Genomic DNA, 14,673 nt, shown 5'->3' on the forward strand with positions numbered 1-14,673 from the left:
TAAAACTAAAAGTGAGTCTGTACAGAATCAAAAGCAGCATGTCTCTAAAGAAGAGCCTGAGGAAATGCACCCAGGGCAGCCTTCACATGAGAGGCTTCCTGATGTCCCACTACTGGGTCATTCAGCGATGCCTCCACCTGGGGAAGAGGGAGTACAATGATTCTAAGGACCACACTGATGACAATCACAGAGCAGAGTAACAGTAACAGCTAAGTTAGGTGTCCTGGGTTCCAAGATTGATCCCAATTTATAGAAAATAAAGGTGAAGTTAAAGAGGTAGCCCACAGGAACTCATAGTTAGCAAGTCTTTGAGATAGGACCGAAACTTAACATAATTCCAAGTCACTACACTCAACTATGAAACCACGCTCTCTGGGAACATGGGTTTTTGGGTTACAGTTCTTCTCCTCATTTAACACAGAGACTTAGCTAGTTAAGAGTGTGACACTGCTTTCCTATGGTACGTGTCCAGGCACCTCAGGGGACATAAATTGGTTGTACTGAAATTAGCTATCCTAAGCCTATTCAGTAAGAAGGGATAAAACAGGTCGTATGTAAACAATGTTTTACTCCCATGTCGCTGGTCAAGCCTATCTCTCTATGCCTGCTTCTTCGGGACCTTCCAGGCTCATCTCTAGTTAAGTATGTCAAATCTGCTTTCTTTACAGACACCCAAACTTCACCCTATGTAGCTGCCTGACCTACCTTTACTCTGTCCCCAAACCGCCCCCTCCACCAGTTTCTCTTTGCTAGAGTCACTTAATCCTCCTACGCATATCCCAAATCACTCATTCTTGTCTCTCAAGTCTTTCCTAGTTTCTGTTCAGCTGTGACTGTAAAACTTGCATCCGATGGTCCTACCTCCAGTTTTTGACAGAGGAGGTTTCCGTGTGGGTCTCAGTTGCTAGGGCCTCACTTAAGACCGACCGCCTGACATAAAAAATCTAGAGAACTTAATGCAAACAGCCAACTCTCATCTTTAAGGGGAGGTGAGTATAATAGATAAGCAGGAAAACTAAAGAAGCCAGAACTATAAAAAAAATTGAAAACTAGACCTTGAACAAATTTGAATATTGATCTCACTAATAAATGTTCCACCCCACGATAAATCTTGATAAAATATGGTGGCCACTCTTCTGTGGCAGAGTATTGCACCAGAGCTCTGGTGAATCCAAGAGCAGCCTTACCTCACATTCTGGCGATGTCTCCAACTGTATTTGACCACTGTAGGAATTAGAGGAAAAAAATGATACAAAGTGGAATTTAAAGCAAAAATATTTCAATGTAAAAAGGTAAAATATATTGTTATAAAAGTTCAACATACTTTAGTGCAGAGTCTTGTAATTCTAAGTCTTCTGCTGAGTCCACAGGGTAAAAGTTTACAACACTTCTCTCTGTAATATCTGTGCTTAATCTAAAGAGTAAGGGGAAAAAAGTGTTAACCAAATTTATTAAACTTCTAATAAATTCTACTGCTTTTAGTCATATATTTAAAAGTTATGTCTATTGTTAAGATTTAATAATGAAAGGTTTATGGTAGAAATTTCAGACTACATGGTATTTTCCCACCATGTGCCAAATACAATATAATATAGTTTTAATATAATTTTCCATCTGCTGTGGTATCAAAATCCAACTTATTTGAAATATACTAGTAATTTCTGATAAGGTCATAATATTCATAGGTAGCACACACTAAATTTTATTCTAGAACTTTATTAGTTTACAGAAGCAAGTAAAGTTGTTCTATACTATACTATACATGTACTATATTATGGTATATGTACCAAGGGCATTTGTTTTAACAGGAAGATCTCTTTGATAGACCCTAATACTTTCAATTTAAAAAATAAGAATTCGGGGCTTCCCTGGTGGCACAGTGGTTGAGAGTCCGCCTGCCGATGCAGGGGATGCGGGTTCGTGCCCCGGTCTGGGAGGATCCCACATGCCGCGGAGCGGCTGGGCCCGTGAGCCATGGCCGCTGAGCCTGCGCGTCCGGAGCCTGTGCTCCGCAACGGGAGAGGCCACAACAGTGAGAGGCCCGCGTACCGCAAAGAAAAAAAAATAAATAAATAAATAAAAAATAAGAATTCATAAGCAATTTGATATGCATTTTTAATTCTGAAATTGTCTTACACTTTCTGAATTTCTGTGATTTTAACAGCTGAACTTTTTTTTTAAGATCTATAAAATAAGGAATTTCTATAAGTCATAAACAAGTTATAAAGCTATTTTTAAAAGTAGGGATATGTTCGTATTATACATGCCCATTGAAAATGGTATCAAACCAACAGTCAGAAATCCTTAAGAGAAGAAACCAACACAAAAGCAAAACAGGATAGCAATATTCAACTCAATTTTTTGATGTTAAGGTTGTATGAAAGATAAAGCTCTAAAATTTAATCCTGTAATCAGCGGCTTGACTAAAACAAAGAAATCTGGATCTAGGAAATGCGAGATAAAGGAAAACCTTAATGTGTACGTAAACTTTTTATTACTACTATTCAAAAGCAGCTAGAAATAAATGACCTCTTGAAGTGCCCTCTCTTTATTAGGACAAAAACAGGACTCTTTCTTTATCCCTATTACACTGGCGCAAAGACATGTTATTATCAAGTTAGGATTGTCATATTATAATATCTATTTCAGGATGTACAACAAAGATCTGCAGCAGCCAAATTAGTGGGTTATTTTAGGGAGGAAATCAAATCCCTATAAAGTTTTACAACGTAAATAATTTTAAAATAGCAATCCATAAAGACGCAAATCAACTATCTCTTGGAAGGTTACTCAAGGCTGTTTTCTTCCACGCCCACCATGCTGACTTGCTTGACATCCTTGGCGACTCTTTGCCTCAGACCTTTCCAAGCTGGAGAGGAATCTCCAGATCCTCAGTTCATCCCACTTCTCAGGAAAGATGATGCAACTGAGGTCCAGAGCGGGGAGCCACACCTTCCAGGTCACCCCGATCTTACACTTGGTTCCAGTCCCACATTCCCTGGCTGCTGCTATTTCCATCAAACAAGGCTGTTCTTTTTCATTTTGGGGCTCACATCGTAATCTCGAATTTGTAAGAAAAGTTTATTGGAAAAGTAATACAAAATGTAGAAATATTAAAACAATATAAAGTTTGAGCCCAAGTGGGGCCTTCTCTCTGTCACATCATGTCTTCTAGGCTCTGTCCTGGACTCACATTCCCTTCCCATTGATATGCTTGCCCTTGGGAACCTCATCCCCTTATACTACTTCTGTTATGGCAGTACCTTATGAAAGTAACTTTTAAACCTAAGTCTCGAAGCCCCAGACCTAAACATCTAGCCGCTGAATGGATGCTGTAACATTGCCACCTTGGATTTTACTCAGCAGGTCCTAAACTGACCCCAACATCCTCCTCCTAAAAACCTGCCGTTCCCCTTGGTTCCCCATCTCAGATGGAGACATGAGGGGTCAGGTCTTAAAACACCTTGGACTGTTCCCTCCCATCCTCACCATCCACTTAAAACAATCAACAGAGAACTACCACAGTACCCACCGCTGTGTATCTACAATATTTAAAAGTAAAAAGAAAAGTAGTAATTTAGAAACACCCACAGAAAAAAATCCATCTTAATATGTTTCTTTCTAGTTTTAATTTTTCCTAAGCTTCTTATACAATTGGGACCTAATTCTGTTTATATCGTTGGGATCAAACTTTATGCATGTTTTATTCTATTTATATCATTATGATCAAACTTTATGCATTTTTTATACTTTTTAAAGTTAACATTATGTAATGAGCAATCTAAAATATAGTGGAAAGTTTAAAAAACATTTTATTGGTCACATATTCCATCTTATTAATGACCAAAATTTAAGTACCTCCAAATTGTTAGATCATTTCCTTTTTTGCAAATATTTGCTATTAAAAACCCCTCTCCCCTCACAACTGCTATTCATCTCTCTTTGTCCCTTAGGATATTTTTTTAGAATTAATTCAAAAGTTTTATATCTATTTTTAGACTACGGCTAGAAACTACAAGGATGTCTTCTGGAGTGGTTCTGCCTGTTTACCTTTTCACCAGCAGTTCATTTATTATTTCAAATCTTCACAACACTAAAAGATAAGTACTTATAGCCCATCTTATAGATGAGAAAACTCGGGTACAGAGAAGTTATATAACTTACCCAGATTAACTGGTATTAGAGCTGGGTTTGCAACCAGCATCTGGTTGATTAAGGTATGTTCTTCTCCAGCCATGCTATTTCCCCATTCCTTATAATTTCTCTCTCTCTCTCTCTCTCTCTCTCTCTCTCTCTCTCTCTCTCTCTCTCTCTCTCTCTTTTAGGATGTGAAACTCAGCTCTTTAAGGAACACACCTTGGTTAGGTGCTTACTAATAAGCCAGGCCCTGAGCCAAACATTAGGGAGAATTAACCACATGAATAATTATATTTTTAAACCATCATTACCTCCCCCTACTTATAAAATAAAGTCTCAGCTCCTCCACACAGCATTCGAAGTCACACCTGCATCACTCCAAAAGGTCTCTCTGGTGAGTCTCAGTCCTGGCTGCACATCAGAAGCACTGGCAGAACTTTTAAAAAATAAAAACGGCCAGGGGCTTCCCTGGTGGCGCAGTGGTTGAGAGTCCTCCTGCCGATGCAGGGGACACGGGTTCGTGCCCCGGTCCGGGAAGATCCCACATGCCACGGAGCGGCTGGGCCCATGAGCCATGGCCGCTGAGCCTGCGCGTTCGGAGCCTGTGCTCCGCAATGGGAGAGGCCACAACAGTGAGAGGCCCGCGTACCGCAAAAAAAAAAAAAAAACGGCCAGACCCCCAGCGCCACAGGTAGTGTCAGGCAGTGTCTGTGTTCTGAAACTTCTACAAATGATACTGAAGCAGAGCCAGCATGGAGATCACCATTTCTGCCTGAGATTTTCCAAGCTGGCTCCATTCATTTTTTTTTTTTTTTTTTTTTTAGTTTCTGCTTTATAACAAAGTGAATCAGTCATACTGGCTCCATTCTTTTTGACCTCTGTACCTTTGCATAAGCTTTTAATTCAATCCAGAATTTGCTTTCTCCTTGCAAATGCCAGCTATTAAAGGCCCAGGTAAGATACTCCAACCTTCAGGAAGGTCAGCCAAGCCACCTTCCCTTCTCCGTCTGGGGTCAGGATCCCCTTCATTTCAAGCACTTAAATCAATTACACTTATAAATCACTACTCAAAGCAATGTCTATTACTAGAGTTTATGTTCCTAGAAGGAAGAGCTGTGTCTTGTTCATCTTTATATCCCCCAAGGTGCACACTGTAGATCTTTCCATGCTCTAAACACTCAACTAATGTCTGCAGAATTGAAATGCTTTTCAAATCAATTGCTAAAGATTTCCAGGCATACTCAACCCGAGCTAAGACTATTCTTTCAGAGCCCGACAACAGTGGTGGTGTACTCGCACGGGCACTCTGGGATTCACTCATCACCCTGTTCATAAATTCCCAGAATGTGCTGTGATTTCCACGCTCACCATATTATCAATACAAGACCACATTATCTTCACATTTAAATTCCCAGGATCCCTGAATAGTTTACCAGGGATAAGTTTCGGATCTATTTCTCTATTAGTACGGTAGTTATTACCTGATACCAGGTATACTGCTTTACTGAAAAATATTTTGTCTGTGGGAATTCCATAATCCTCAGCTAAGAAACCAAAAAAAATACCTATATATAAAGTGTTTAATATTGATAAAGACTAATTCAATTTAAAAATTATCTTGTCACCCAAATCTTTAGAAATATATGATTTAGTTAACATATATTTGGCACCATCAGAAATAAATATGGTTGTACTTGATAAACCAAGCCTTTCCTTTTTGGAAACTCTCTTATATTTCTCTGTTCCAGGGGTTTAAACTTCAAGCTATATAAAATATGCAATTTTACCATATTTCTGTTGTCTAAGAATTATACAAAAATTGCCCTATGAATTCCACGAAGGGTGAATGAATTTCATGAAGGGATGGAAAAGCAGGGAACGGATCTCAGTCCCTCCAGAAGTTTGACTCTTTTACTTATGGATCTTGGGAAAACAGGCAGGTAAAATGACTTTTCTTTGTTAATGGTTATTGGTAAGCCCATACTGTGCGTATAAATATCTTAAAAACTGAGATAATGTACTTAATAAATTAGTGTACATTACTGACACCTGAAACCTGGGCCAAGGAAAGACACACATACCTGTTGGGATCTTGCAGCAAATCCACTGCTTCTCTCAGCTGTTCAATCATTGCTATATTCATGTCCTGGTCTTTGGATGAACTTATTCTGCAACATGAAACCAAGCTTTAGACTGAAAATGATCACTAGAACATGAATAGCGCCTAGGTTCTTAAGAACAAACTTATAAAGATCCATCTGACACTGCAAAAATGATTTTTGACAAACTCAACATTTTAGTGAAGATGTGTCAGTACCCTGTGGGGTGGGCTGCCAGAGTGTAGCAGAAAGAGTTGCTGGGTGGGAGGAGCCAGCTAGGCTGTAAAGCAGCTCACACAAAGTCTCAGTGCCCGTGGGCATTGCTCACCTGTAAAATCAGGGCAATGGACTGGCTGGGTAGTTCTCACGCTGTACTTTCCTGAGCCTGAGGGGGATCCACAGGGGTGCTCAGCTACGGTGGGTCTGCACTACTTCCAATTCCAGTTCAACCAGCCTGGCTCAGTTTTATTGCTTTCATACAATATGCGACTTCAGTGTGGGATTTTGGTTCCCAGTCCAGGCTCGTTAAGCAGCAAAATCACCTAATGGTGCTTAAAAAAATATGCCAGGTCTGATACTCCTAAGTAGATCTGTCTGGGGCTTGGACATATTCTTAATCAGATGATACTGATTTACAGGCAGGGTTGGGAACAATAGATATAAGCTTGAGAATGGGATTTCCAAAGCTTTACACAGTTTAAAAACTCTTTCCCTATAAAATCCTTTTCCCTATAATTCTATGATCAAGCTAGTCCTCCTCGGCATCACAGAAATATATCCAACAAATAGCTGGTTATACTGGACAGTGATTTGAAAGGAGCTCTGCAATATTTTTAAAGGGCAAGAGAGATCCGATCACAGTTACTGCTTTCCACTACAGAATATAAGCCAATGTCTTTCTGTAAGTGGAAAAACTTTTTAACAATGGAGTAAATTCTCACTAAGGGGAAAACCCTCATGAGGTTTGATGGACGGTCCAGGCCTACATGCCAGATCATGGAAAACAAAATCCTGGGAACCAAAAACCTACCCTCTGTCATATGGTCCAAACTCAATCCCCCTGAGTGGTAAACCAGTAAAGTGGTTTACTGTCTGTTAGATGGATCACTCATGCCCTCCTGTGTAAATCTTTATATGCGATAGAGTAGAAGCGCTGTCCATCTGGTACGAGATCCCAGCCCTCTGTAACCCTGGGGCAAGATAATCAATCTCCCTGTGCCTCAGTCTTGTCATCGGTGAAGTGAGGGATAACAATAGGACTTATAGGATTGTTGTAAAGAGGAAATGAGTTACTACCTGTGAAGTATTTAGGACAGTGCCTGGCACGTGGTGTTTAATAACTGTTAGCTATTACAACTATTAGACTTAAGACCAAGACATTGAGGTCTATGGTGTTCTCAGATCTTGAACTTGAAGACTCTGGGGAAAGAAGTGGGAACAGGACCACGTAACACTTTAGGTCCAGTTGTCGGTTCGTTCAGAGAAAGGAGAGTCAGCTAGAATCTCTAGTCTAGAAATTCTATCTAATTTCCTGAATCACATTCTACCCACAGCCTCAAATCAGATAAAACTCAAGGCCAAGGAACAGGCATGACCTGGCACAGTATGGCCCCAATACTAGGACAGTAAGCATCAGACAGAGGAAAACTTGCAACTTCTGAGCAATATCGTTGAGTAAGGTATCAGCTGGCTCAAAGAAAAGTGGACCAAAATTCTATCAGGACAAGGCTGCCATTCTGCTTGACACATGAACGTCACAGGGTGGTGGCTCATCACCAGCCTTCGGCACTCACATCCCCTCGGATGGCCAGTGTGCGTCCTCTTCTATCCGTAACAGTTCTTCACAGGCCTCGGTCCTTTCCTGTGGACAGAACACATGGGTCTTCTGAGAGCCGCTGGCTGTAACAGTCAACAATCTAAACCTGCCCTCATCCATATTCACGACAGCCAAAAGGTGGAAACAACCCAAGTGTCCGTGAATGGATGAATGGAGAAAATGTGGTCTAGACATACAATGGAATATCATTCAGCCTTAAAAAGGACAGAAATTCTAACACATGTTACAACATAGATGAACCCCGAGGACATTATGCTAAGTGAAATAAGTGAGTCACAAGAAGAAAAATACTGTATGATGCCACTTACATGAGGTTCCTGGAACAGTCAACTTCATAAAGACAGAAAGAAGAATGGTAGTTGCCAGAGGAGACGGGGGAGGGGATTGGGAAGTTATGGTTTAACGGGGAAAGAGTGTCAGTTTTACAAGATGAAAGAGTTTTGGAGATGGAGTACACAACAATGTGGATGTACTTACCATGGAACTGTACACTTAAAAAATGACTAAGATGGTAAGTTTTATGTCGTATGTATTTTGCCACAATTAAAAATAAAATAAAATTTTAAAAAAGAAGAAAAGAAAACCTGGCCGAGGACTACAATACCTGTTAACTTAGAAAAGAGCCAGAAATGCAAAGCTTAACTGCATTCATTATTGCCCTCTTAGCACCTCCTGATGTTGACAGATTCCTCAGCTGGGCTTGTCAGTCACATGAGAATGTGCATTCTGATGTTGGTGAGAGGAGCAGTGTGTGTGTGTCTGTGTGTGTGTGCGTGCACGCGCACCCGTGCACATGCACACTGTTAACAAAAAAGGAAGTATTAACGACAGAAAAATGCCTCAGATTGCATCTAATAGTTTTCACATGTACAACGTGCAGATTTCACTGAAATGCACCCCCCTCTTAATATCCCAAAGAAACACTGTGGTGGGAGTATCTAGAAAGGCGTGTCCCACTGTTGGAACTTGCATGCGTGTCGTCTTTCCATTTTGATCTCTGACACAGAGAAATGCTGCTTTAACTCAGCTGACAGCTAAAACAGAAGCCATCCCTGAATGGGCAATCATTCCCCTAGCAAGGAAGGAATAACAGACAAAAGGACTGTTTTCTGTGTCAAAGTTCTGACACTTCATTAACTAACGCAGGCCCAGCCAATTCTCCAGATGTGTCACAGAAAATAAGTCTTTTTCTGAGGAGGTATCTAGCTGCATGATGTCAACCTCTGGCTTGAAAAACACTCAGACTTTTTCTATATAGATTATACTTTATATAGATTATACTTTTAGTGCATAATAAAATCCATATATAAATTACTGTGCTGCATAATAAAATCAATATGTAAATTACTGTGCCTCTACCCAAATGCTAGTGAAATTCATGGGTGAAAATATACTACGAGAAACAACCAAGAAAACATGTTCTTATCTCTTCCTGTTGGGTTTCAACTATAGGAGCCATGGGTATTTCCTTCTAATTTTCAGTTTCATAATAAAAAGTAGCCAATAGTAGAAAATATACTTTTTTTCAGTATGTAAAATAGAGGTATACTGGGTTTCTTCTGCTAAGTTAGACGGTGACACAGTTGATACACATTATTCATGGATTCCGAATTTATGAATCTGCCTCCTTACTAAAACCTATGTGTCACCCCAAAACCAATACTTGTGGTGCTTTTGCAGACACACGCAGAGCTTGGTGAAAAACTGGAGTTCACAATCCCAGAATGCACTTCCCAGTTGAGGCTGAACAAGGTAGCGAGCGACCTGCTTTCTTGTTTCAGCTCTCAGACTGTAAAAAGGTGTCCTTTTCAGAGCCTATTTAGTACCACATTTTCACACTTTTGTGCCTTTCGTTGGTGATTTTGCTGTTTAAAATGCCCCCCAGCATAGTACTGAAGTGCTGTCTTATCCTAAGCACAAGAAGGCTATGATATGTACTGTACCTTACAGAGAAAACACCTGCGTTAGGTAAGCTTCCTTCCTGCATGAGTTACGGGGCTGCTGGCCGCCAAGTTCAGTGTTAATGCACTAACAGTACATATTAAACAGAAATACACATAAAACCAGGTTATGTACTGACCAGTTGACAAAAATGTGTGACCAGAGGCTCGTAGGAACCTAACCCTCTATTTCCCATGGGAGCAACAGTTCAGGATTGGATAATTCAGTGTTTGAGGAAACTATCAAATAGAACTGCTCTGAATAAGGATCAACCGTAGTTACAAAAGCACAAGATGCTTACTCAGTGGAGAGAAAACAGGATTATATAAAACACAGAACTCTTGATGGTTGAGGACTGAGTAGTTCAGCACACTGGCTGGCAGTCAAACACACTCTCACAGACTTTAAAAGTGATGCAAGTCAAGGGTAAAATGGGCCTGAATTGCAGCGCACAACTTTGAATTATAGATTTATGTCTTATTTTATTATTAGCCTTCTTCTCCACCTGCCAGCAGAAGCCTCTTGTAGGAGTAGACACTCAGGAAACATTTGCTGTCGATTTCTACACCCCATTTGCTCCCCTAGATTCTACCCACAGGACTCATGCTGTAGAACAGCCATTCCCATGGAGCCCTGTGCATCCTGAAATCTCTAAATCTAGAAGAATTTGCTTTTTTGAAACATGTTTTATTTTACTAATCCCTTTAATTGCTTTCCTTCAAGGCTTCCATCTTTACTTTAGACCCTCAACTTGAGATAAAACTCTTCATAAAACAAAGACAAAAGCCCAATTTTCCATGTTTTGCTGATGGACTGGTCTCAGAGCTGATAGACAGGCATCAAATCTGGGAGAGCCTTGTGAGAACCACTGGCTGGAGAGTCATAGGATGAGGTTTTTACTTTCGGAAAATGACTGGCAGCAGCAGGGGCGCAATGCTGGATGCTCAGCTGGTGTAGGAGGGACTCCTGCTGTCCTAAGAATAAGCAATGATAAGGCTCCACTGAAGTCATGTCAGTGGAGGTGCAGGACAGAGAGGAGGCAGTGGGTGTGAGATATTTTGAAACAAGAACTGATGGATTTATGATGGATTAAATATACAGAATAAAGAATGAGGTTTTCTACAGATGTATGTCGTATGAGAGGTTCATTATTTTTGTCTTGAGTACACCAGAGTCTCCTACAGTGTATGATTCAGCTGTTTTCCTCCCAGTTCCCTTGAAGGTGATGCCCAGAGACGTTAGTTGAGACAGAGACTAGCCATCCTAACACCATCCTCAGGTAATAAGAACCAGCACCTAGAGACCCCGGGCCCGACTTTAACACAGTAACTCAGAGACCACTGTCTCTCACAAGCCACAAGGAACCCGAATTTCACCAAAAGGATTATCTTCGTGATCCTTGGGTGCCACGACCTGAACCAAAAGGACTGGCAGAAACATACCAAGGCACCTAATTGTGTCACAGAGTGGAACCTTAACTACCAGGTTTATAAAGGGCTTGTTTTTCTCTCGTTTCTGCCGCTCCTATGACGAAGGTTTGCCTGACAATTTAGTGACTTCATCTAACATTTCAACACCTCAGCACCACTATACCTGTTTATGAATGTGTCCTCAGAGTGACCCTTCTAAAAAGGGAAGACATTCATTTCCAGATTTTAAAAGTCTCCAGTTTTCTTCTTTTACTATGAATATACTCCCAAGAAAAACTTACGTACCTAGAATATGTTGAAAAGCATGTGAAACTTTGTTTTAGCTTTTTTACTGGATGGTCATGGTAATTCTGATAACTTATACAATGCATTGATTACCAGAGAGCTGAGTAATTTCCGAATACAAAAGAAAATCATCCATATACACAGACAAACAGAGAGGTACGGATGAAAGGGACACACTCCTAATATCAGCAAATACACACGTTGGACTTTGAGAAGATGTTATAAAGGCCCAAGGAAGGTGGTAGTAAGCTGACATTTAAGGTGATGGATTGGTAACCTTGAACATAAATTCTAAGACACCAAACAAGAGTAAATAAGTTAAAAAATTATTATCCTCCATTTGCCTTAATATAGTTTATAAATTCCGAATGGAGAACGTCTGTTCCGTGGGAAAATTGGTCTCTTTCTTCTCTTGAGTTCTCATTGTCACTCACAAGGGAAGGCGCTGGTTGAAATTCCTGATGAAATTCCCCTATTAGGAAAACATAGAGAAAGATAGAAAGCATGATTTCATAAACAGATGAGCAAAACATAGATGACCGTAAAATACATCACCTAGTTTTTCAATCTTCTCCCTGACCTCCTCTGGAGGTATATGAATGACCCAAGTTTTCTCTTTCTGAAAGGATGTGAGGAAAAGGTGAAAAAAGGAGGAAGAAGAGGAAGAAAAGTAAAAGAAATGGAAAACCCCAAATCAAATGAACTTAAAAGTCAAGGCCCCTATATGGCTTCGTTCCTTATGAAAGAAATGAAATTTCCCCTAATTTTTTTTAAGGAACAGAGAATAGAAAGCATAAAAGAGGGCCTTCTGTGCTCTCAGCAACGTGTGACAAGTAAGTACTCCAAACTCAAAATTCAGTAGTTACCGAACAACTACTAAACAGCAGGTAAAATACTAAACATTTTGGGGATTTAAAAGATCAGTGAATGGGACTTCCCTGGTGGTGCAGTGGTTAAGAATCCGCCTGCTAATGCAGGGGACATGGGTTCGAGCCCTGGTCCGGGAAGATCCCACATGCCGCGGAGCAACTAAGCCCGTGCGCCACAACTACTGAGCCTGTGCTCTAGAGCCCGTGAGCCACAACTACTGAGCCCACGTGCCACAACTACTGAAGCCTGCGTGCCTAGAGCCGTGCTCCACAACAAGAGAAGCCACCACAATGAGAAGCCTGTGTACCGCAATGAAGAGTAGCCCCCGCTCGCTGCAACTAGAGAAAAGCCTGCGTGCGGCAATGAAGACCCAACGCAGCCAAAAATAAATAAATAAATACATTTACTTAAAAAAAAAAAAATTAGTGAACAGCTGCAAGAAAGAGTCTGGGAAAGGACTAAAATAAGGACCCAAAATCATAACAACAAAAGAAGTGACTGTGATGAGGACCACATGGAAGGGAAAGCACAGTCAGAGCGCATCCAACAGGTCTGTGTTCTGGATGGTGCAGGAGAGGTGAAAGGAGGAAAAGCAGATCTCTTCTCTCTGATCTGGACACTGGGAAAGAAGCAAGTAGGACCACACCACCTGCAAGGACTCCTAGCCAGCAAAAAATACCCACTTCTAGAACAGAGGGGAGAAAAACTGGTGACAAATGATATAATTCTTTTATTTTAAAATATGTGCCTAAAACACTACCTCTTCTACTGCATGTAATGTTACAAAGCTTATCTAAATTAATAAAGTGGCAGTCATATTTCTGCCTAATGTATACAGTTATGGTTGGGGACAATGGATGGTTCCAATCATCATCTCAGATAAATAAATGCTAACCTTACAAACCTGAGCATAATAAGTGAAAGCAAACACTAGAGTGTGAGTTGGTTTAAACAGTTCTCCTGTCACTAGGGCGAGCAAATCAAACTATGAGGGAGATAATCTGCATATTAATCTAGTTCTATACTATCCACACGTCATCAAACAGTGTCTGCCACAAATGTAAACATTACATTTTACAGTTTACTTAAAAGTCACTGAATAAACAGAAGCAGTCAAATTACTGTCATAATGTAATCGAATGAGGGCTACTCACCAAGATATGAAGTGTATTACTAGGATTTTAAAGTAGGCAAGACGTAGAGTGTTTAGTGATCATGTGGTGATTATCAAAGAATCACAGACTTTTACAGCTACACAAAACATTACAAATCACCTCATCTAATCATCTCATTTACAGGTGAGAGAATTGAGGTCAACTGACTTGTTCAAAGTCAAGTAGATTCCTGGGCACACATCCCAACTACATTTCCCACCCTTGCATGTAGTTAGATGTGACCCCTGGGCCTGTAAAAGGCCCAGCCCATGCTTTCTGCGTGGCTGGTAAAGTTCTGTTTCTCTAACTGGGAGCTGGACCCTTTGTTCCCATTCCCGGAACGAACCTCCATGCTCTTTCCCCTTTAGCTTGAAACAGATGGACTTGGAAATACAAATTAATATAAATTAAAGATGGTAGAGTCACCAGATAAAAGGAACTTGGGTTCTTGAAGCACTGCGTGGAGGAGAGTTGCCTGGGAATCACTAACTCCCCTTTGGACTTACTTTGGATTGTGTTAAGGCAATGAAATTTGGGGATTTTATGTGTTACAATAGCTAGAGTTGTCTTAAATAGTATATCTACATATCAATATTTTTTTCCAATAATGGATTTAAAGAATCTTAAATAAATCTTCAGAATGAGAATAGCTCTACTATTACTAGCTACGTGACCACCAGCAAGTTACTTAAACTGAGACTCACCTATAGAATGGAGATGATTAGAGTATCCAACTCAGAGTTTTGAATTTTAAATGAGATGACCTTCACAGATTAGCACAGTGCCTGGGGCATATGAAATGCTCAATAAACATTAACTATTACTGTTGCCATGTGTCTGCATATTTTAAACATAGCATTTGAAACTTAAAAACAAGCTCTTTGCTTTTTCAGCCATCTTGGACCCTGTGGAGGCCTGCT

General features: G+C 40.4%; 1 protein-coding gene across 1 annotated transcript in view; it reads right to left on the bottom strand.

The window, feature by feature from the left end:
• The window catches only part of LRCH1 (leucine rich repeats and calponin homology domain containing 1), a 192,034-nt gene that overhangs the window by 40,071 nt on the left and 137,290 nt on the right, over nt 1-14,673 (bottom strand). Inside the window, exons 9-13 of the mRNA XM_060079853.1 lie at nt 12,074-12,201; nt 8,030-8,097; nt 6,219-6,305; nt 1,325-1,414; nt 1,188-1,224 (exon numbers count right to left, since the gene is read on the bottom strand). Coding sequence (XP_059935836.1) covers nt 1,188-1,224; nt 1,325-1,414; nt 6,219-6,305; nt 8,030-8,097; nt 12,074-12,201 — 410 coding nt within the window. The remainder of the gene's footprint in view (nt 1-1,187; nt 1,225-1,324; nt 1,415-6,218; nt 6,306-8,029; nt 8,098-12,073; nt 12,202-14,673) is intronic.

The sequence above is a fragment of the Mesoplodon densirostris genome, chromosome 17 (genome assembly GCF_025265405.1).
Source record: "Mesoplodon densirostris isolate mMesDen1 chromosome 17, mMesDen1 primary haplotype, whole genome shotgun sequence".
Lineage (NCBI taxonomy): Eukaryota > Metazoa > Chordata > Mammalia > Artiodactyla > Ziphiidae > Mesoplodon > Mesoplodon densirostris.